The sequence below is a fragment of the Coregonus clupeaformis genome, chromosome 35 (genome assembly GCF_020615455.1).
Source record: "Coregonus clupeaformis isolate EN_2021a chromosome 35, ASM2061545v1, whole genome shotgun sequence".
NCBI classification, from domain to species: domain Eukaryota; kingdom Metazoa; phylum Chordata; class Actinopteri; order Salmoniformes; family Salmonidae; genus Coregonus; species Coregonus clupeaformis.
Genome location: NC_059226.1, coordinates 36,003,792 through 36,028,084, shown reverse-complemented (window position 1 = coordinate 36,028,084; position 24,293 = coordinate 36,003,792). Strand labels below are relative to the sequence as shown.

The window sequence follows — 24,293 nt, the reverse complement described above, 5'->3', positions numbered from 1 at the left end:
GCCTGGTCCTTATGATCACTGTTAGTCTATTAGAGTCTACCCTGGTCCTTCTGATCACTGCTATTCTATTAGAGTCTATATAGACTGATGTGATAACAAGATGTTTGTACTGTAGCTACTTATTCATTATGATGTACTAGCTATATGAAATATGTGAGCCTGCTTCACGAAAGGGGGGGGGGGGCAATGCAAATAGTCCGGGTAGCCATGATTAGCTGTTCAGGAGTCTTATGGCTTGGAGGTAGAAGCCGTTCAGGAGTCTTATGGCTTGGGGGTAGAAGCTGTTAAGAAGCCTTTTGGAACTACACTTGGCGCTCCGGGTACCGCTCACTAGTTAACATACAACACCATACTTTTTGCATTAGATAAATGCACTCAAATAATCGAAGTATAGGCTACCTCCAGTGTAAACTGTGCGGTAGCATACTAGGCAGCGCCCAGTTTGTCCCTAGCGACATGCCGTCGAAATCGCTCCGTCCAGTTCAACAACAACTTTTCACGTGCGTGGGCAAGCGAAGCGACATTCAATGCATTTTATGTGGCCTGCCCTAGAGTAAGTACTGGGGAAAATGCGTACATTTAATCTCATAATTTTCACCGGCTTTCTAATATCTCTTGCTAACATTTAGCTATGTATGCACTAGGCAGACAATTCTAGCTACAGTCTGTTCTAGCTAACGTTAGCTTGCACACTCCTTGTCTTGTTTATGTGTGTAACGTTAGACTGTGTACACCTGTCAGCTGACATATAACATCTATCGGTAGTGATAGGTCCACAATTTGTTGTAGTGTGTCCATAGTTGCCAATTATCTTAGGCTACCGTTTCATATCATTTTCATTTTTCAGACTTCTACACTGACATGCTGGCTCGTCAGCATTTGGAGACAGTTTTGCCCCACCACCTCCCAGATTTCCCAACTCGACACAGGACATGGGTTTGTCTAGTTGTCTGTCTGCCCTGTCTCTCTCTGCCCTGATCACCCTGGCCTTGATAACATGTTTACACCTTAGCTACCTGTCTGACCAAAAGGTCTCACTGATAAAGTTAACTAGCAAAAAACAACCAGATGAGACACCAATACACCTATCAGTAAGACATGGTTTAGAGGAGGATCCAGCAACAAGACAGGCCAGTGAGAGGGAGGATATAGTGAACCTCCAGAGGGTTAGCTCCCATCTTGCCCCCAGTCACAGATTGCTGGGGGAAGTCCCCCACCCAGCCAGCTCCAGTGGTCCCAGAGAGGCTGAGTGTAGGAGGGTAGCCCATGAGAGCCGCTTTGACTGTGCCCGGGACCGAGTTCTGAGCCAGACAGAGTGTCAGGGGAGAGGGTGCTGCTATGCTCCCCTACCACAAGGCCTCTCTGGAGGACCCCCGTGGTGCTTCTACCCCCCGTCATACAGCGGGTACAGGATGGGGCCCCTCACCCCCACTTCCAGGGGCCAGGCTGCCACCCTCACGAGGCCCACTCCCTCCTACCTGCCCCGGGATATCTCTATACTCCAGTTGGAGGTCCTGGATGAGACAGAAGGCCGACTGCACCTCACGGTTCGTCTTTGTGGATGTATAACCACTCGTATATTTCCTGCCGAGATAAAGGGTTTGGTTTCCATTGTCTTTGTCTATAACATTGCTTTTAAACGTGTTGCCTCTAAAAAGGGCATACAGTATTTGCTACATGTTTTATCTCATTACTTTTTAATAAATTTTACTATAACCAATCACTCATCAGCGAGAAGTCATTCTCCTCAGACTATATTATTGTGTAAGAGTCATAACAACACGTTTCTTCTCCCTACAGTTGAAGGATCCATCGTCCCAGCGATATGAAGTTCCCCTATCCACTTCCCCATCCAGAGGTAACGCTCAAACCCAGGACCACCTCTATGTCACTGAGTTTCAAGCTGACCCTTTTGGGTTCATAGTGTGCCGGAAATCCAACAGCCGTGTCCTGTGAGTATTCATTGTCAGTTGGTCTTTATGTCTGCTTATACAGTACCAGTCAAAAGGTTTTACACACCTACTCATTCAAGGGTTTTTCTTTATTTTTACTATTTTCTAAATTGTAGAATAATAGTGAAGACCTCAAAACTATGAAATAACACATATGGAATCATGTAGTAACCAAAAAAGTGATAAACAAATCAAAATATATTTTATATTTGAAGAATCTCAAAGTAGCCACCCTTTGCCTTGATGAGAGCTTTGCACACTTGGCATTCTCTCAACCAGCTTCATGAGGAATGCTTTCCAACAGTCTTGAAGGAGTTCCCACATATGCAGAGCACTTGTTGGCTGCTTTTCCTTCACTCTGCTGTCCAACTCTAGCCAAACCATCTAAATTGGGTGGAGGCCAGGTCATCTGATGCAGCACTCCATCACTCTCCTTGGTCAAATAGCCCTTACACAGCCTGGAGGTGTGTTTTGGGTCATTGTCCTGTTGAAAAACAAATGATAGTCCCACTAAGCGCAAACCAGATGGGATGGTTCATTGATTAGATCTCCTAAACTTGACATAAAACAATTTGGACTCATCAGACCGAAGGACAGATTTCTACCGGTCTAATGTCCATTGCTCGTGTTTCTTGGCCCAAGCAAGTCTCTTCTTCTTATTGGTGTCCTTTAGTAGTGGTTTCTTTGCAGCAATTCGACCATGAAGGCCTGATTCACACAGTCTCCTCTGAACAGTTGATGTTGAGATGTGTCTGTTACTTGAACTCTGTGAAGCATTTATTTGGGCTGCAATTTCTGAGGCTGGAAACTCTAATGAACTTATCCTCTGCAGCAGAGGTAACTCTGGGTCTTCCTTTCCTGTGGTGGTTCTCATGAGAGCCAGTTTCATCATAGCGCTTGATGTTTTTTGCGACTGCACTTGAAGAGATTTTCCGGATTGACTGACCTTCATGTCTTAAAGTAATGATGGACTGTCGTTTCTCTTTGCTTATTTGAGCTGTTCCTGACATAAAATGGACTTGGTCTTTTACCAAATAGGGCTATCTTCTGTATACCACCCCTACCTTGTCACAACACAACTGATTGGCTCAATCATTTACATTTACATTTTAGTCATTTAGCAGACGCTCTTATCCAGAGCGACTTACAGTTAGTGAGTGCATACATTCTTTTTTTTTTTTTTCATACTGGCCCCCCGTGGGAATCGAACCCACAACCCTGGCGTTGAAAACGCCATGCTCTACCAACTGAGCTACATCCCTGCCGGCCATTCCCTCCCCTACCCTGGACGACGCTGGGCCAATTGTGCGCCGCCCCATGGGTCTCCCGGTCACAGCGAGCTACGACAGAGCCTGGATTCGAACCAGGATCTCTAGTGGCACAGCTAGCACTGCGATCAATCACATTAAGAAGGAAAGAAATTCCACAAATTAACTTTTAAGAAGGCACACCTGTTAATTGAAATGCATTCCAGGTGACTACCTCATGAAGCTGTTTGAGAGAATGCCAAGATTGTGCAAAGCTGTCATCAAGGCAAAGGGTGGCTACTTTGAAGAATCTCAAATATAAAATATATTTTGATTTGTTTAACACTTTTTTGGTTATTACATGATTCTGTATGTGTTATTTCATAATGTTGATGTCTTCACTATTATTCTACAATGTAGAAAATAGTAAAAATAAAGAAAAACCCTTGAATGAGTAGGTGTGTCCAAACTGTTGACTGGGGCTGTATGTCTGGCACTGGTTCATTGATCAGATCTCCTAAACCTGACATAAAACTGTTGTAACCATGTCATAGGCCTAACACATAAGATAAGGATTTTTTGTATCGATCCCAAAGGGTAAATTGGCTTGCAGTATGACAATATATTGCTGTGTTTCTACTTATAGCAGTCATAAGCATGACGTAAGATCTCCCTGTCCCTACTTACAACTGTCATAAGCATGACACCGCTGTCCTCTGTCTGTCAGTGTGAACACCACAGTGGCCCCGCTGCTGTATGCTGACCAGTACCTGCAGCTGTCTACCTCCCTGGCCTCCTCACTGGTGTCTGGGCTGGGGGAACACTACACCCCCCTCAGCCTGGACCTCAATTGGACCTCCCTCACCCTCTGGAACAGGGACATGGCGCCCCATGTGAGTCTGACGTCATTATCATCATCTTCATCATCATCATTCATTTGCTTCCTTTTTAAATCATGATCAGGAGTGGTAAGTAAGTCAGATGTCTTCTTTATTCACCATGCAGGGCGATGCCAACCTGTATGGCTCCCATCCGTTCTACATGGTGCAGGAGGGGGATGGAAAGGCTCATGGGGTCTTCCTGCTCAACAGCAATGCCATGGGTAAAAAAGCATGTTGCTCCATGTACCATATCCTAAAGCAGAAATGTTTTGTTCTAATAGGAAAGCTTTGGTTTGAGCTAGTATATTTTGTAATCCCTCTTTTGATGATCTGACAATGTAATGGGTATTTAGCCTCGAGCAGACCACCAAGGCTGTCGGACATGCTACTTAGCAGCTCTGCCCAGAATGTCGGCAGTCAGTCTTTTTGTGTGTTTACATGGCACAGTACTTCTACTGTATCAGGATACAGGTGTAAATAATTGAGCCGAGTTTGACCTCTCCTTCTCTCTGTAGAGGTGGTCCTGCAGCCTAGCCCTGCTCTGACCTGGGTGGCTGTGGGAGGAATCCTGGACCTGTACATCTTCCTGGGCCCTGACCCTCAGAGTGTTGTCAGACAGTACCTCCAGGTTATAGGTATGGCTGTGTATGACCTTTAGGTGTAACTTCCTGTCACTGAATATCCTTTTCTTGTCTCCTATCCCAGTGTTTCTATGGTGGGAAGGGCCACTGGTGGGTCACAACTAATTCCTTTTGGGTAATAGCTAAGGAAAGGATAGTGTCTGTCTGTATCTTAGTGTCCTAGTAGTCTGAACGTGCTCCCTCATCTCCTTTCCTTCATCTCCTTTCACTTATGTGAAAGAACTTGACTGGTGAAAGCAAAACATTTTCCACTGTTAGGCACCATCCACCATATAGGTGTTATCCACCATATTGCTCTAACCTTTTGTGAATCTTCCGTCATAGCTAATGTCTACCCCGTCGTCTTCCCCCAGGGTACCCTATGATGCCTCCTTATTGGTCACTGGGGTTCCACCTGTGTCGCTGGGGATACCGGTCCACCAACGCAACCCGAGAGGTGGTGCGACGCATGCACAACGCCAACTTTCCCTTGGTAAAGATGCTGGAGGAAACACTTATATTGCAGTACAGTATTATCACTTGGGTTGACAGCTATTGGATAATGCTAACATTGAATTGTTAGCATTATCATGCTACAATGGGTTTTCTCCATGCTAATGCTAATTGGATGTTTGCGTTCTCAAGTACAGTATTATCATACCACTGAGGGTTCACAATTCTTGGAGAACATTCACTGCATTCTTTAGTTCAACTGCTTTTGTTCTTGGTCAGGACGTGCAGTGGAATGACCTGGATTACGCAGACAAGCGTCGGGTGTTCACCTTTGACCCCCAGCGCTTCGTGGACCTGCCAGACATGGTGAAGGAGTTCCATCAGAAGGGCATGAGGTACATTCTCATCCTGGTAAGAGAGAGGCCTCAACCCTCATAACATTTTGGACACATAGGCACACTAATAACTAATATTAGATTGAAATAGTACTTCAATGTAATTTTGTATTCTAAATAACAATCTGCATTGTGATTAAATTGTTGAATGAGTGCAATATTGGAAGGTACATCTAAAACTTCTAACCCTGATAGAAGGGAGCCAGTTAAGGAACCTTTCCTTCTCAATCCACAAGATGGGAGCAAAAGCATTACTGTAATTGTATTTTCCCAGGACCCTGGGATCAGCAGCACCAGCCCCCCTGGTACTTACCCACCCTTTGATGAGGGTCAGCGGAGAGGGGTCTTCATCAGGAACTCTACAGGACAGACACTCATAGGGAAGGTCAGACCTAAAACTCTAATTTCTCCTCTATTTCGAGACCCAGTGTAAACTGGGCTACATATACTTGGGAAATAACATATTTTTGATCGGTTTGAAAACATTGTGTATGTTCATTGTGTATTCAAGTAATGTGTCCGCTGAAAAGCAAGGTTACTCTAAACAAAACTTCCTCTTGAAGGTGTGTGTGTGTGTGTGTGTGTGTGTGTGTGTGTGTGGCATGCAGGCGTGTGTGTTGTGTGGAAAGATATGCATGTTCGGTTCCTCAATCTTCTTCCTCTGTGTCCAGTTGTGGCCTGGTCCGACAGCGTTCCCTGACTTCACCAACCCAGAGACACAGAGCTGGTGGGAGGACTGCATCCGGGAGTTCCACTCCAGAGTCCCCCTGGATGGCCTGTGGATCGTGAGTGTGTCGCAGATAGAAATGTCTTGTAGAGGGCTGAAATCATCCCCTATTCTATATTTGCACTAACAAGCTTGCATCATCCAGGCTGTGTCAATGCTACTCAGCAACCAACACACTCTTTCTCTCGTCGCTCTGTTCTCAGGATATGAATGAACCAGCCAGTTTTGTGCAGGGCTCTATGGAGGGGTGTCCTGACAGTGATTTGGAGAGCCCCCCCTACGTGCCACGTGAGTGTACTGCAGCTGAATAGTTTCCTGTCAATATAAAATCAATTGAGGAATTTAGTGAATTCAATCATACATTTTCATGAATTCTGTCTCCATACACACACATACAGGGGTGGTTGGAGGACAGCTGAACACTGGTACTCTCTGCATGTCAGCTCAACAGAACCTGTACCACTCACTACAACCTGCATAACCTCTATGGGCTGACGGAGGCTAGCGCCACCCACAGGTCAGACACAGCACTACAGGGATCAGTGTCACACCTTATCCTAAAACTATGTTGTCACATTTACTTCTGGTTGTTTGAATGAAGCAGATTTAATTTACCTTGTCTAGATTACAAATTTGCCGCCTTTGTAACTGTAGTTGGAAGATCAATTATAGCAGAAGTGTCGAATCAATGTTGAAACTATGTTGTACCTTGGGTTAAGACTGTATGACATGACCTCCCATCTTTGGCCTTTGACCCTCTCAGTGCCCTGGTGAAGGTCCGGGGGTCGCGACCCTTCGTGCTGTCCCGCTCCTCCTTCCCTGGCATCGGCCGTTTCTCCGGAGTCTGGACGGGAGATGTGAGGAGCGACTGGGAGCAGCTCAGATACTCCATCCCTGGTGAGGGGAAATACATCCCAAAATGTCCATCTCCATTACAAGCCATTCCCATTCCTATTCCCAAAGCCATTCACAAGCCCTGAGTGTGTGTTTTAGCCATCAGAGGACTAATGGTACCGATGCACCATCCAGACAGTACACGTTGCAGTGTGCTCTTACTCAGCAGTTTGTTGTCTCCTCTATTGTCCTCAGTTGAAAGTTGGAGCCTTTTCAGTGGTAGTTAACTATGGACTTGAATGAGGGGTTTGAATAGTCTCTCTCTCTCTCAGACTTGTAATGGAACCTCCTACTTTTTATTTCACTGGATGTAGCTAGCAAGTACAGAGAGATGCCTCTGTCTGCCTGACATCAAAGTTAAATAATGAATAAAGTGAATGAATATGGCCAATATCCGTCCGTCCCTCCACCCCCCAGCCGTGCTGCTGTTTGGCCTGTTCGGGGTGCCCCTGGCGGGGGCGGATGTGTGTGGGTTCGGGGGGGACACCACAGAGGAGCTGTGTGTACGCTGGACCCAGCTTGGAGCCTTCTACCCCTTCATGAGGAACCACAACGACAAGCCCAACGCTGTGAGTTGTGCTATCGTTGTGTGGGTGGGTGCACGCAAGCCAGGTTGTATGGTCTATACAGTTAACTTAGTTGGATAGGAATTTACCAAAATGTTTTCCTGAACTGCTAATGTCTTTTCACTGTCTCTATGTAACAGTCCATGGGTCTCATGTATTATGAATGGAGGTATCTCTAGCTCTGTGTGTGTGTAGCCCCAGGAGCCCTATGTGTTTGGGCAGGAGGCCCAGGCGGCTATGCGTAGCGCGGTGACGTTGCGTTACTCTCTCCTGCCGTTCCTCTACACACTCTTCTACCACGCACACACCTCCGCAGACACTGTGGCCATGCCTCTCTTCCTCCAGTACGTCCCTCTACTCCTCCTCTCTTCTCCTCTCAATTGCCATTGTCCACTCCAATCTTCCCTTCTCCTCTCTCTCTCTCTCTCTCTCTCTCTCTCTCTTCAATATTTGGACACTATTGTAACACTCTTATTTACACTCTTATTTACTATGTTGAAACTGTTTTCTGCCCCTCCCTCCCTCTCTGTCCATCTCTCCCAGGTTCCCCTCGGACCCTAACTGCCAGACCATAGACAGACAGTTCCTGTGGGGAAGTTCTCTGCTCGTCAGCCCGGTGTTAGAGCAGGGGTCAGTGGAGCTGGCTGCCTACCTCCCCCCGGGGACTTGGTACAGTCTGCACAATGTAAACAGCTCCTCCATTCAATACAGTTATACACTAAGTGTACAAAACATTATGAACAACTTCCTAATATTGAGTTGCACTTCACCCTTTTGCCCTCAGAACAGCCTCAATTCGTCGGGGCATGGACTCTACAAGGTGTCAAAAGCGTTCCACAGGGATGCTTGCCCATGTTGACTCCAATGCTTCCCACAGTTATATCAAGTTGGCTGGATGTCCTTTGGGTGGTGGACCATTCTTGATACACACGGGAAACTGTTGAAAGCCCAGCAGCGTTGCAGTTCTTGACACAAACTGGTGCGCCTGGAACCTACTACCATACCCCGTTCAAAGGCACTTAAATATTTAAGTCTATGGCATGGAAAGAGCAGGTGTTCCTAATGTTTTGTACACTCAGTGTATTTGTATAGGCCTTTCATACTGTCACTGCTATTAGTTCACAACTGCTTAAAGGGATTCCTAGGAGACCTAGCCCATCTTTTCTGTCGCTAACAGACATAAACCGATAAAAAAATATGTGTGAGCCTTTCTTACAGTCTTGTAGGCTTACTTTAGGACCAGGCAAAGATGTGTAATACTGTTGTACTGTGTCTACTATAACCATATTCCAATGGGCATCTCTCTCTCTCTCTCTCTCTCTCTCTCTCTCTCTCTCTCTTTCTCTCTCTCCTTTCATCCCTCCCTCCCTAGGGCCAGCCGTTCTACAGTAAGGGTCAGTACCTGCTCCTCCCAGCCCCTCTGGACACCATCAACGTCCATGTGAGAGAGGGACACATCATCCCACAGCAGGTGTGTGTCCTCTGTACACAATAGAGTTTGGTTGGCTGTTGTTTCATTGTGTGACAAAGCTTCATCTTAGGCCCATACTGTGGGTGTTACACACTGATGGTGGAGGAGATGAATGAGCTGCCAAACTCTCATATCATGAAATCAATTAAAGTTATTTGTCATAGAACAAGAGACACAGAATTCCTTTCTGAAACTGTGTGATAAAACCTAAAATGAAATACTCTCTGCGTACTAATCTGACTATGATCTTTTGGAGCTTGTGTCAGTTTTCTGTGTAAAGCCTGTTGCCTGTCTTAATCAGTAATTATATTATATATTTCAATGGAAAATACCCTCAAAATACCTTCTAACTGAGATACAGGAGCCAGCCCTGACCACCTCAGCTTCTCGCAGTAACCCTTTCCTCCTGACGGTGGCGCTGTCTGCTGGGGGTTGGGCCTGGGGTGACCTGTTCTGGGATGATGGGGACAGTCTGGACACCTTCCAGAGAGGAGACTACTCCTATGTTATCTTCATCGCAGGACAGGTAGGAGATGTAGAGGTCGCATAGGGTCCTGAGTTTTTCCTGATCACACAACCTGACCAAGGAAAACTTGGGGCCCTAGTTATAGCCCACTTCAAGGCTATCCCTGATGTAGTGAAAAGAAGAAAAAAAAAAAAAAAAAATTAAGTAAGCTTTATGCGACATCTTTTTGAGTGCGGACCCATCACACCTTTTGTGTGTCCTACTTCAAGGTACTTCATGACATCAAATCAAATTGTATTTGTCACATACACGTGTTTAGCAGATGTTATAGCGGGTGTAGCGAAATGCTTGTGCTTCTAGCTCCGACAGTGCAGTAATATCTAACAAGTAATATCTAACAATTTGACAACATATACCTAATACACACAAAACTAGTAAGGAATGGAATTTAAGAAAATATACATATATGGACAAGCAATGACAGAGCGGCATGGACTAAGATACAGTAGAATATTATAGAATAGAATGCAGTATATACATATGAGATGAGTAGTGCAAGATATGTAAACATTATTAAAGTGACTAGTGTTCCACTTCTTAAAGTGGCCAGTGATTTCAATAGGCAGCAGCAGCCTCTAATGTGCTAGTGATGGCTATTTAACAGTCTGATGGCCTTGAGATAGAAGCTGTTTTTCATTCTCTCGGTCCATCTGGGTAGGAAAAATGTAGGGCCCTAAATGGAGATCAGGGAATTATCTAGGGTGATTTGGATGTTTCTGCAGTACAGTATGTTTCTAGCAATGCTTGCAAGATTTATATCCAGATCCAATCCAATCAAAGATTGAAGATGTACTCTTCCCCTGTCATCCTGTGAACAGTAGGCCTAACTTTTAATGTCTAATGTATACTGGTACTATACAGTGCCTTCGGAAAGTATTCAAACCCCTTGACCTTTTCCACATTTTGTTACGTTACAACCTTATTCTAAAATGGATGAAATAAAAAAACATCTGCAGCAATCTACACACAATAACCCATAATGACGAAGCGAAAACAGGTTTTTAGATATTTCTGCTAATTTATTAAAAATAAAAAACAGAAATACCTTATTTACATAAGTATTCAGACCCTTTGCTATGAGACTCGAAATTGAGCTCAGGTGCGTCCTGTTTCCATTGATCATCCTTGAGATGTTTCTACAACTTAATTGGAGTCCACCTGTGGTAAATTGAATTGATTGGACATGATTTGGAAAGGCACACACCTGTCTATATAAGGTCCCACAGTTGACAGTGCATGTCAGAGCAAAAACCAAGCCATGAGGTCGCAGGTATTGTTCGTAGAGCTCCAAGACAGGATTGTGTCGAGGCACAGATCTGGGGAAGGGTACCAAAAAATTTCTGCAGCATTTAAGGTCCCCAAGAATACAGTGGCCTCCATCATTCTTAAATTGAAGAAGTTTGGAACCACCAAGACTCTTCCTAGAGCTGGCCACCCGGCCAAACTGAGCAATCGGGGGAGAAGGGCCTTGGTCAGGGAGGTGACCAAGAACCCGATGGTCACTCTGCCAGAGCTCTAGAGTTCCTCTGTGGCGATTGGAGAACCTTCCAGAAGGACGACCATCTCTGCAGCACTCCACCTATCAGGCCTTTATGGTAGAGTGGCCAGACGGAAGCCACTCCTCAGAAAATGGCACATGACAGCCTGCTTGGAGTTTTCCAAAAGGCACCTAAAGACTCTGACTATGAGAAACAAGATTCTCTGGTCTGATGAAACCAAGATTGAACTCTTTGGCCTGAATGCCAAGCGTCACGTCTGGAGGAAACCTGGCACCATCCCTACGGTGAAGCATGGTGGTGGCAGAATCATGCTGTGGGGATGTTTTTCAGCGGCAGGGACCGGGAGACTAGTCAGGATCAAGGGAAAGATGAACGGAGCAAAGTACAGAGAGATCCTTGATGAAAACCTGCTCCAGAGCACTCAGGACCTCAGACTGGGGCGAAGGTTCACCTTCCAACAGGATAACGACCCTAAGCACACAGCCAAGACAACGCAGGAGTGGCTTCAGGACAAGTCTCTGAATGTCCTTGAGTGGCCCAGCCAGAGCCTGGGCTTGAACCCAATCAAACATCTCTGGAGAGACCTGAAAATAGCTGTGCAGCAACGCTCCCCATCCAACCTGACAGAGCTTGAGAGGATCTGCAGAGACAAATGGGAGAATCTCCCCAAATACAGGTGTGTCAAGCTTGTAGTGTCATACCCAAGAAGACTCGAGGCTGTAATCGCGGCCAAAGGTGCTTCAACAAATTACTGAGTAAAGGGGTCTGAAAACTTATGTAAATGTGATATTTCCGTTTTTTTTTATACATTTGGAAAAGTTTCAAGAAAACTTTTTTTGCTTTGTCGTTAAGGGGTATTGTGTGTAGATTGATGAGGAGGAAAAAAAACAATAATCAATTTTAGAATAAGGCTGTAATGTTACAAAATGTGGAAAAAGTCAAGGGGTCTGTATACTTTCTGAATGAACTGTACATGTGTGTGTTTGCCAGTAGGGATCAATACGGTTTTTCATTTGATCCAGTCCCAGGTGGTGAGTGACCCCCTGCATCAGAACGGGGCCCTGGACGGGCTGGTGCTGGGAGGGGTGCGGGTGTTCGGGATGCTCTCCCCACCCCGCTATGTATGGGCCAACGGAAAGAAAGTGAGGGATTTCTCTTATCGGACTGACACCAAGGTGAGCAGTAGCTGGCTGAGTTACCTCTATAGAGTTTAGAATTAAGAAATAGTAGAACGGACATTCTAATTCTGCTTGCCTACCTGTTTATTCTATTCAAATCTACAGTATAATATACACTGCTCAAAAAAATAAAGGGAACACTAAAATAACACATCCTAGATCTGAATGAATGAAATAATCTTATTAAATACTTTTTTCTTTACATAGTTGAATGTGCTGACAACAAAATCACACAAATTATCAATGGAAATCAAATGTATCCAACCCATGGAGCTCTGGATTTGGAGTCACCCTCAAAATTAAAGTGGAAAACCACACTACAGGCTGATCCAACTTTGATGTAATGTCCTTAAAACAAGTCAAAATGAGGCTCAGTAGTGTGTGTGGCCTCCACGTGCCTGTATGACCCCCCTACAACGCCTGGGCATGCTCCTGATGAGGTGGCGGATAGTCTCCTGAGGGATCTCCTCCCAGACCTGGACTAAAGCATCTGCCAACTCCTGGACAGTCTGTGGTGCAACGTGGCGTTGGTGGATGGAGCGAGACATGATGTCCCAGATGTGCTCAATTGGATTCAGGTCTGGGGAACGGGCGGGCCAGTCCATAGCATCAATGCCTTCCTCTTGCAGGAACTGCTGACACACTCCAGCCACATGAGGTCTAGCATTGTCTTGCATTAGGAGGAACCCAGGGCCAACCGCACCAGCATATGGTCTCACAAGGGTCTGAGGATCTCATCTCGGTACCTAATGGCAGTCAGGCTACCTCTGGCGAGCACATGGAGGGCTGTGCGGCCCCCCAAAGAAATGCCACCCCACACCATGACTGACCCACCGCCAAACCGGTCATGCTGGAGGATGTTGCAGGCAGCAGAACGTTCTCCACGGCGTCTCCAGACTCTGTCACGTCTGTCACATGTGCTCAGTGTGAACCTGCTTTCATCTGTGAAGAGCACAGGGCACCAGTGGCGAATTTGCCAATCTTGGTGTTCTCTGGCAAATGCCAAACGTCCTGCACGGTGTTGGGCTGTAAGCACAACCCCCACCTGTGGACGTCGGGCCCTCATACCACCCTCATGGAGTCTGTTTCTGACCGTTTGAGCAGACACATGCACATTTGTGGCCTGCTGGAGGTCATTTTGCAGGGCTCTGGCAGTGCTCCTCCTGCTCCTCCTTGCACAAAGGCGGAGGTAGCGGTCCTGCTGCTGGGTTGTTGCCCTCCCTACGGCCTCCTCCACGTCTCCTGATGTACTGGCCTGTCTCCTGGTAGCGCCTCCATGCTCTGGACACTACGCTGACAGACACAGCAAACCTTCTTGCCACAGCTCGCATTGATGTGCCATCCTGGATGAGCTGCACTACCTGAGCCACTTGTGTGGGTTGTAGACTCCGTCTCATGCTACCACTAGAGTGAAAGCACCGCCAGCATTCAAAAGTGACCAAAACATCAGCCAGGAAGCATAGGAACTGAGAAGTGGTCTGTGGTCACCACCTGCAGAACCACTTCTTTATTGGGGGTGTCTTGCTAATTGCCTATAATTTCCACCTGTTGTCTATTCCATTTGCACAACAACATGTGAAATGTATTGTCAATCAGTGTTGCTTCCTAAGTGGACAGTTTGATTTCACAGAAGTGTGATGGACTTGGAGTTACATTGTGTTGTTTAAGTGTTCCCTTTATTTTTTTGAGCAGTGTATATTGTTTATAATCCTGTTTGTCTGTAGGTTCTGACAGTGACCAGCCTGGCCCTGCCCATGTCAGAGGTGTTTGAAGTCCAGTGGACCTCATGACCCAGTGAGCCTTATGAACCGTGTGACTCAGTGAACCTCATAATGACTCAGTGGACTCTGTGACCCAGTAGACAGCCTCTCAGGTTGTTCTGGCACTCCTGACCTAGCAAATCTCTGACAAGAACCTCCACCCAAAGTTGCCCCTTCATCACTGCTACCCTGAAAGTTTCCCCTTCATCACTGCTACCCTGGGTAAGCAATTGCGCTAATAGACTTCTGGGTTTTATGAATGGACGGACTACACTGAAGTATTTTTGGAAATCATGGTTTTTATTGCTTTTATATTCAACTGTATTTTTAATAAAATCTGTGAAAAGTACCAGTGTGAACTGTGTGGGTTATTGGCGATGATAAACTTTTCAAACGCTCAATCAGATATTTCTCCATTTCCTCGTTGTTGCAGATGAGTGATTACATGACATTGTCTCAGGTGAGATGCTGAGACAGTGGTGTGAGATTGAGAATTGGGGTCATTCTAGAACACTGGGCTGAAATGTATTATTGTTTTACTATTTTAATTTGTCTCTCTGAGAAAAGTTTTATTGTAAATCTTTCTAACCTTTTATTATTTTATTTGTTAAGCACTTTTGAAATGCATCCCCTGTAAGAAATGTTCTCTATAAATAACGTTTGATTGATTGTCCTGAATAGAACAGTTAGCAGTGGCTCTACACAAATGTTTTTATTAATTAACATCTTAAATTGATCAGAATATGCAGATTCTGTACACTTCCAGTATGATGGTAGGATCTGTGTTAAGTCTTATCAAATTACTTCTAGTGATATTGCCATATTGTTACCATTAAAGGCAATAGATAGCTCTGGGTTTGTTTCTCCTAAGCTAAGCATTGTTTCTCATGTTTTCTTATTAGTGAGCTGTCACCACTGTTTGAATGTGCAGTCAGTTATCTCTTTCTTCATAGTCTGGTGAACATCTGCCTTATAACTCAGTGCAGTTAAGCTCAATACAAGTGTACAATTGCATATTGTAAACAATTATGAATTGCACAAAATATCATACCTGTAGTAGGGTTATGTTATCTTATGTTATCAATTATTGTTTAAAATATTGGGGTCGAAATACCTTGTCTTGAAATAGTCATTTTGAGATGTGCTGTTTATTGTTTAAATGATTGCTCATTATCCTTGCTGCTAGTGGTTTAACCTGCCATATATAAGAGTTCCAGCGGGACATCTGATATCCGCGTCATGATGCTCCGACTCCAGCTTCACTGGTCCTGATGATGCTCATGTGAGTTCGGGATCAGCCAACTGCAGTGAAGCTTTCGGCATTGACCTCTAAAACGTCATACTATGATAAAAGGTTAGCCTTACATAGATGTCTCATTTTGATGTGTTGATGAGGATAATTTGCTTTTGCTAATAAAACAAAAATACTTCCAAATGTAATGTGATCCTAATAGTTGACTGGCCCGTGCTTTCACAGAAGCAGCCTTTATCCAGTCTGCCATCCCGGAAGCAGAGGAATTTGGGGGTTGGGTTAGAGAAAGATAGCAGCTCGGCGTGCGGTAGAGAAAGACCGCACGGATACAAACACGCACTCCGCGTAACAAAATACCGAAGACGTGACCTCAAACTACTCTGATACAACCACCATAAACACCGCTTCGCTTCGGAATGGATAAGCGGCAAAGACAGTAGTCTCGGGTGGGACAGAGGGTGAGAAAGCAAGACTGCATCTCCTGTGTTTTTGAGTGTGCATTTATTTATTAATTCCCCTGCTCGCACAGGTGTTCACCGATTACCGAAAAGGAATAAAATGACCTCGTTTATTATGGATAAGGTTATGGTGTTTCTAGCCTACAAGAACCCGGTATTTCCTAGGCTAGGCTATTCCTTTGCCGAACTATGCGGGGTTGGTCGGGATGTGCGCTGAATGTGATGGGGAGCAATTTGAGGACATAGGCCAGCCAGCTAAACTAAAATATTTATTCGTGAAGGTAGGCTTAACTACAGATAAAATCCCTGCCCGGCCAAACCGATAGCAATGTCGGAGAGGCAGGGGAAGAAGGACCGGGCCCGTGAAAAATAATGTTGCGGCAGCGAGAATCCCGCTGTTCCATCCTCTCTCCTGTCAAATTGATGTTGCCTGTCATTGATACAATGTGTCAATAGTTGATGTAGCCTCGTCATCACGGGCGTTACGCCACTCTTGAGGATACTCCTCTGTTACTGTATCGCGTAGGCTATTGATAGCCTACAGCTATATTCATTGGCATAGAGAGAGCATTTACTAATGATTTCCACATGGCTATCTCATTGAGTTCATATCCACCTGTTTAAAGCTATAACAGGGTCAAATTATAGGCATATGCCTTGTGAATGTGATTTGGGAAGGTGGGCTAAGCCAACAATTTTTAGCTCCCGTTCGATATTTCTTACCTAGGCTACTTCCATTCGAGCTCTACTTTACTAGGCATAATGTATACAGAATACTTATTGCTCTGTCTGTGTCTGATACAAAGCCTATTGGCTCTTTGCTCATGGAAGTTAGTCTGCATGAGGGATTGCAACACACTGAGAGAGTCTGGTTATTTAAAGTCCCTTTTAGCTGCCCCCAAGGCAGTGGTTTGTTGTCACAATCCAGATGAACAGGAGAGGCAGTTAATTATGGAAGCCTCCTCTATTCAAACGTCAGCAGCCTGACACGTTTATTACAGTGGCCCGGACATGAACTTGAACCAACTGATCTGAGGCACTGGAACCCTCTGCCTTTATAGTCATTGTGGCTGGCAGGACACAGTGGGCTACTGTAGTGATACACTCACTCTGTATTCTCATTGAGGAAGGTTTAGTAGTCTCAGAAACAGAACATCTTCATTTTATCTCAGAAAATCCTTAGGACTGTTTTGTTTGAAGTTTTTCTGAATATAACAACTACATACAGCAAGGCAGAAGGAGACAAATACTCAATGAGATGAATAGCTACAGAAAAAATAATGACAGAATGCAGACTTCACACTCACAGGAGAGTAACAGGTTCTCTGGAAAGCTGTCTCCATTGTTGGAATGCTACAGTAGGACCAGTGTGAGGTGACAGAGGCTATAGTGGAGGAGACAAGGCAATGTGTGAACACACACACTGAGGTGATGACAGCATGGAAGAAGGAGAGAGAGGGTGGGTGGATGGGAGAGAGAGAGAGAGCATTGTGCTATATCAGTCAGGCTCCCTGCTTAGTCACATGCTGAATATGGAATCATATCACACTCTGACCTCTTCTCACCCTGCTGCGATCATACTGACCAGAATAACCTCAGGCTATGGACACACACAGAGATCTGGTTATAACTGTTGTTTTACCACCAAATAACCTCTAACTTCCCTGTTTTGGTGCAGATCGTCACTGTCTATCAACTGGTTAGGGATAGCTGTTGTCTGGGGCGACCAGAAGCAGAAACATGGACTATGAAATGTAGCTTTAATCTGTTGAGGTATGGAAGGTCCAGGGGGGTATGGTTGACACTGAACACCTGGTATAGTGAGTTCAGCCTGGTTTACTACTGCTCATTTGCAAGTCGATTCAATGGATTGGCTTTGTTCTGTAAGCAGTTACCATGCAAATGTCCATGTGAGCAGCTCAGCGCTATGGCCAGAGTGGTTTTAGGATGGTTGTAATACTGAAGTGTAGTGTGGAAATGCAGTGTTCTTAGACAGGTAGCCTAAGAGAGCGACTTAATCATTGTAAAGTGTTACCAGGCCAAATAAATACGTTTGTTGCATAAATGTGTAGTACAACGTTCTTCATGAGGTTTTCTGTTGCCATATTTTCATTAACCATATCTTCAGTAGAGAAAATAAACCGATGGCTCCGGAATACAATACCTTTGATTGTCTTCCTCTGTGGAAATTCCTTGCAACAATGGGTAACTCCCTCTGTCTATACATCAGGATCGTTCCTAGGAACCTCACTCACTCTCCCTAGCCTGGTACCCGGTCTGTTTGTGCTGTCCTGCCAACTCCTATGATCAATGTCAGTCCAAAGACCACAGCAGTTGGCAAGGCGGCACACACATATCTGGGACCAGGCTACAGTACATACTCCATGGCCTTGCCCGGATTCCGGGGTAGAAGACTTCCTGTCCGAGTCCTAATAAGGCAGAAGGGTGAAGTTACCCCTAGATGCTGATCTTGGGTCAGTTTTGCATTTCCCCCACAAATGGTTAAGGTTAGGATTGGGAGAGTGGAATCTGATCCTAGATCTTTACCAAGGGGAAACGTCACCCCGGAGCCCTGATAACAGGAAGTTGTGGGGCATAGAGTTATTCAGAGGAAGTAAACATGGCTACCTCCCAAATGGCACTGTATTCTCTATGTAGCGCACTACTTTTGACCTAGGTCCATAGGGCTCTGGACAAAAGTAGTGCACCATATAGGGGATAGGGTGCCATTTGGGTCACAGGCCATGACTCAGGGTTCTGAGGAAGAGGAAAAGGATGGAACATTCCACACATTCAGGAGTAGTGGGGCACTGGGAATGTGTTAGAGGTCAGCTTGTCCATAGACCATGTCCATGTAGTGATAGGGAACTAGGCTACATTATCATAGGGTCTCACAGAGCAACTTACCCAGTATGGAGTAACACTGATATGCCAGTAGCAAAATAGTGGCCAATTCCAGTCATAGGAGAAAGGTTGACTGGAGTGAACAGCAAACTGATTTTGTTTAGTCATAGTGTAGTCTCTTTCATCAGCCGCTGTGAAAGCTATGAGTCTGGCACGTGAGACCAGTCATAGTGTAGTCTCTTTCATCAGCCACTGTGAAAGCTATGAGTCTGGCACATGAGACCAGTCATAGTGTAGTCTCTTTCATCAGCCGCTGTGAAAGCTATGAGTCTGGCACATGAGACCAGTCATAGTGCACAGTTGTGTGACATGTTGAGTATAGCCATGGATGCTGACATCTGTTAGCTCCTAATAACAGGCTAGGATTTCACATGGAATGAGTGACCAGGTGTGTGTAGTGTGTGTGTTTATTCAAGGTGGGACACACACTTGCACACACACACCTACACTAACAGAGCCAATTGTGTGAGTCAAGATAGTTGACGTGGCATAGGAAAACACTAACTGTGAATATTTGTTGCATGCCAGGGTTGACTTATCGGGGTAAGAACACACACTAATACTATACAAACATCACAGTGTAACTTAAGTACAAATGTCTGTCACTGCCTTAAAATGAAAGCTGAAACTGTAAAAGAGTTAGCTTTGCCATGTATGGTTGTATAACGATAATATACGTTTCTTCAGAAAGTATTCATATCCCTTGATTTATTCCACATTTTGTTGTGTTACAGCCTGAATTTAAAAATAAATGTCTCACCCATCTACACACAATACCCCATAATGACAAAGTGAAAACCATGTTTTTAGAAATGGTAGCAAATTTGAATGAAAATGTAATACAGAAATATCTCATATACATAAGTATTCACACCCCTGAGTCAATACATGTTAGAATCACCTTTGCCAGCGAATACAGCTGTGAGTCATTCTGGGTAAGTCTCTAAGATCATTGCACACCTGATTGTACAATATTTGCACATTATTCTTTTAAAAATTCTTCAAGCTCTGTGAAGTTGGTTGTTGATCATTGCTAAACACCCATTTTCAATTCTTGCCATAGATTTTGAAGTAGATTTGAGTCAAAACTGTAACTAGACCACTCCGGAACATTCAATGTCGTCTTGGTAAGCAACTCTAGTGTATATTTTACCTTGTGTTTTAGGATATTGTCCTGCTGAAAGGTGAATTTGTCTCCCAGTGTCTGTTGGAAAGCAGACTGAACCAAGTTTTCCTCTAGGATTTTGCCTGCGCTTAGCTCTATTCCGTTTATTTTCATACAAAAAATCTCCCTAGTCCTTGCCGATGGCAAGCATGCCAATAACATGATGCGGCAACCACCATGCTTGAAAATATGAATAGTGGTACTCAGTGATGGGTTGTGTTGGATTTTCCCCAAACATAACGCTTTGCATTCAGGACATAAAGTTAATTTATTTGCCACTTCTTTGCCTCTTTTTTGCAGTTTTCATTTAGTGCCTTATTGTAAACAGGATGCATGTTTTGGAATATGTTTTATTCTATACAGGCATCCTTCTTTTCACTCTGTCATTTACAGTGCATTCAGCAAGTATTCAGACCCCTTCCTCTTTTCCACATTTTGTTACGTTACAGCCTTATTCTAAAATTGATTAAATTCGTTTTTTTCCCCATATCAATCTACACACAATACCCCATAATGACAAAGTGAAAATAGGCACACACCTGTCTATATAAGGTCTCACAGTTGTCAGAGCAAAAACCGAGCCATGAGGTCGAAGGAATTGTCCTAAGAGCTTCGAGACAGGATTGTGTCGAGGCACCGATCTGGGGAAGGGTACCAAAACATTTCTGCAGCATTATAGGTCCCCAAGAACTCAGTGGCCTCCATCATTCTTGAAGGGATGAAGTTTGGTCCCGTGTAGCTCAGTTGGTAGAGCATGGCGCTTGCAACGCCAGGGTTGTGGGTTCGATTCCCAAGGGGGGCCAGTATGAAAAATAAATGTATGCACTCAAGTCGCTCTGGAGCGTCTGCTAAATGACAAAAATGTAAAATGTAAAAAAAATTGGAACCACCAAGACTCTTCCTAGAGCTGGCCGCCCGGCCAAACTGAGCAATCGGCGGAGAAGGGCCTTGGTCAGGGAGGTAACCAAGAACCTGATGGTCACTCTGACAGAGCTCCAGAGTTCCTCTGTGGAGATGGGAGAACCTTCCAGAAGGACAACCATCTCTGCAGCACTCCACCAATCAGGCCTTTATGGTAAAGTGGCCAGACGGAAGCGACTCCTCAGTAAAAGGCACATGACAGCCCGCTTGGAGTTTGCCAAAAGGCACCTAAAGGACTCAGACCATGAGAAACAAGATTCTCTGGTTTGATGAAACCAAGATTGAATTATTCGACCTGAATGCCAAGCGTCACGTCTGGAGGAAACCTGGCACCATCCCTACGGTCAAGCATGGTGGTGGCAGCATCATGCTGTGGGGATGTTTTTCAGCGGCAGGGACTAGGAGACTAGTCAGGATCGAGGGAAAGATGAACGGAGCAAAGTACAGAGCGATCCTTGATGAAAACCTGCTCCAGAACCTGCTCAGGACCTCAGACTGGGGCGAAGATTCACCTTCCAACAGGATAACGACCCTAAGCACACAGCCAAGACAACGCAGGAGTGGCTTCTGGACAAGTCTCTGAATGTCCTTGAGTGGCCCAGCCAGAGCCTGGGCTTGAACCCAATCAAACATCTCTGGAGAGACCTGAAAATAGCTGTGCAGTGACGCTCCCCATCCAACCTGACAGAGCTTGAGAGGATCTGCAGAGACAAATGGGAGAATCTCCCCAAATACAGGTGTGTCAAGCTTGTAGCGTCATACCCAAGAAGACTCGAGGCTGTAATCGCTGCCAAAGGTGCTTCAACAAGTACTGAGTAAAGGGTCTGAATACTTATGTAAATTGATATTTCAATGTTGTATTTTTAATACATTTGCAAAAATGTCTAAAAACCTGTTTTTGCTTTGTCATTAAGGGGTATTGTGTGCAGCTTGATGAGGGAAAAAAAACAATTTTAATCAATTTTAGAATAAGGCTGTAACGTAACAAAATGTGGAAAAAGTCAAGTGGTCTGAATACTTTCCGAAGGCAGTGTATACTGTATATATGATTTGTTGCTTTGAATAGGCAAATGTCGTGCTGTAAAATACTAGTGCCCCACTTCCTCCATTCTGACCTGATTCTGTCCCTCTCCCACCCTCTGCTTCCCCTCTCCTTCCTCTTTCCCCCATCTCCCTGTGTCCCCCTCTCTACCCATCTCTCACCTCTCCCCCTCCTCCCACTCCAGAGGATGGGCGCAGTGTCCTGGTGTCAGTGTAGATGTCTCTCGGTCGGCTCCTGCGACGCGCCTCCTCCAAGGCCTCGGACCTCCTGACCTTTAACCCAGGGTCGGCGGGGTCGCGGAACGGCTTGGACGGAGAGATCATCTTCTCCAAGAACAATGTGTGTGTGCACCCTGCCGAGCCCCTGCCGGGCCTGCCCGAACACCACCCAGGTACAGTATATAGCTGTCTAGGAGTCCCCTACATCAGGGTCGTATTCATTAGGGCACACCGTAGCGAAGATCTTTGCGACGGAAAACGGAAAATAGGATTTCTTATCGGACAAGTTCATGCAGTCCCTTCCTGTTTCAGTCCATTTTCTTGCTTTTGGTGCCTAATGCATACGACCCTGGGGTGTATTCAGTGAGCTGAACTATTCTGAACGTCACAGAAATGTAATGAATAGTGCTAACACGATTCCCTATTCTACCTGACAAACAATCATATTTGTTCTACACCATACATTTCTATCTGAATGTTCTGAAACATTACATCCTCCTGAACAGGCCCCAGCTATCACTATAGCATTCACCTGTTCACCTCTTCCTCTGCTGTTCTTCTCTTTCTTTCCCAGTGTGTCATATAGTAGGGTTGAACCATAAGTCCGATTGATTCCAGATATATATAGATGTACCAAATCTGGAGTCAATCTGACTTCTGGTTCATGGGAAGAAGGTTTTGTCCTGAGAACTGATTTGATTCAGGTGTCCTTTTCTCTTATAGTGTGATCTTCTCAGGTGACCTCGGTGTTTTCGTGTGTGTGTGTGTGTGTGTGTGTGTGTCCTCTCTTTCCCAACCTGATCTCATCAGGGTGAGTGTGTGTTCTTGTGTGTGTGTTCTTGTTCACATTCCTGTGTTCCTGTGTGTTTGCGGCCATGTTTCTCCCTCTCCCTCATGCCTCCCTTCTCTCCTCAGGGTACCTGTGTGTGCACATGGAGAAGGATGAGAGCCTGGGCACCACTCTAATCCTGACCTGGGTTCCCAACTCTCGCATCCAGAGACAGGACGAGGAGGCCCTGCGCTATATTACCCCCGAGAGCTCACCTGTCCGCAGAAACGCTCGGCGCAGGCCCCGCAGGTAGAGTGGGGAGAGTGGAACGTAATGGAGTTCTGTATGTGGTGATATTGCAATAACTGGTGTTATCGTGAAAACTGCTTGTATCGCGATAACAGGTTTTATTGCAGTAACTGGTTTTATCATGAAAACGTATTGTATCGTGATAACAGGTTTTATTGCAATAATTGGTTTTATTGTGATAACTGCTTGTATCCCGACAACTGAGCCTGAACTTTTGTAATACAGGTAAACACTGTTTAGGGATGGTGGTTAATTTCCATCTGGTCTTATCTAACTGAATTTCATCGAAAAAGTTATATTTTATGGTAACACTGTAATGCTAACCCAACCTGCAGGCCCCACTCCCGACACCCTCCCGCCCAGGAGGAAGATGAGGACCGGGAGGAGGAGGAGAGGATCGGGAACGGAACTGGGAATGGGAGAGGCCTGGGTCTGGAGGCCAGCGTAGAGCCCCCTCCTCCCCAACAGCAGCAGCCCCAGCCTGGGGGTGATGAGGGGGATGAGGGGTCCTGTGAGCTGTCGGCTGACGAGGTGAGCAGGGACAGCACCATGGGCTCCGACTCGGACACCTTCTCCTCACCCTTCTGCCTGTCGCCCGTCAGCGAGGCCCTCTTTGAGAGCAGCGGCTCTGTGTTCCTGGACAACGAGAGCAGGTGAGCTGGGGGAGGGGTTTGTGTGTGTGGATGATACAGACCTGGGTTCAAATTGTAATTTAAATAATTTCTAATACTTTATCTGGGCTTGATTGAGTTTACATGTTCTAATTGAACCAATAGAAAAAGGCAGGTTAATGCAAATACTAGTATTTGAAAGATGTCAGTATTTGAACGCAGGTCTGTTATGTGTGCACACATTTGTTTGTGACTTGTGTTGGACATCGATAGGAATAGGGTGTTTTAGTGAAAAAAATGAGGTATTGTCAGTTGGATTTTGTGTGAATTATCTCTGCGAGGTAGCTATTGATATGCAGGGAAGTAATGGAAACAGGAGATGTCGTTTCCATGGTATTTATAATTTATGTACAGTAGGGAAAAAAGTATTTAGTCAGCCACCAATTGTGCAAGTTCTCCCACTTAAAAAGATGAG

General features: G+C 45.2%; 2 protein-coding genes and 1 non-coding gene across 3 annotated transcripts in view; 2 read left to right on the top strand and 1 right to left on the bottom strand.

Annotated features, from left to right (window-relative positions):
• Positions 1-287: 287 nt before the first annotated feature.
• Positions 288-14,518, top strand: LOC121551657 (lysosomal alpha-glucosidase). Its single transcript, XM_041864365.2, is given in 21 exon segments — positions 288-553; positions 848-1,547; positions 1,801-1,952; positions 3,927-4,092; positions 4,205-4,301; positions 4,596-4,715; positions 5,075-5,193; positions 5,433-5,564; positions 5,823-5,933; positions 6,220-6,333; positions 6,479-6,563; positions 6,674-6,732; positions 6,734-6,792; positions 7,039-7,172; positions 7,587-7,738; positions 7,931-8,079; positions 8,279-8,420; positions 9,108-9,206; positions 9,568-9,732; positions 12,254-12,406; positions 14,134-14,518. Coding segments are annotated over 20 exon segments (2,889 nt in total). The 5' UTR covers positions 288-553; positions 848-932; the 3' UTR covers positions 14,200-14,518.
• trnae-uuc lies at positions 3,141-3,221 on the bottom strand. Its single transcript has one exon. It is a non-coding gene; the product is annotated as a tRNA-Glu (tRNA).
• Positions 14,519-15,683: 1,165 nt separating the features above from the next.
• LOC121551658 (TBC1 domain family member 16-like) overlaps positions 15,684-24,293 on the top strand; it is a 29,748-nt gene continuing 21,138 nt past the window's right edge. Inside the window, exons 1-4 of the mRNA XM_041864366.2 lie at positions 15,684-15,879; positions 22,096-22,302; positions 23,045-23,207; positions 23,543-23,860. Of these exons, the coding sequence (XP_041720300.1) occupies positions 22,128-22,302; positions 23,045-23,207; positions 23,543-23,860 (656 nt within the window). The 5' untranslated portion in view covers positions 15,684-15,879; positions 22,096-22,127. The remainder of the gene's footprint in view (positions 15,880-22,095; positions 22,303-23,044; positions 23,208-23,542; positions 23,861-24,293) is intronic.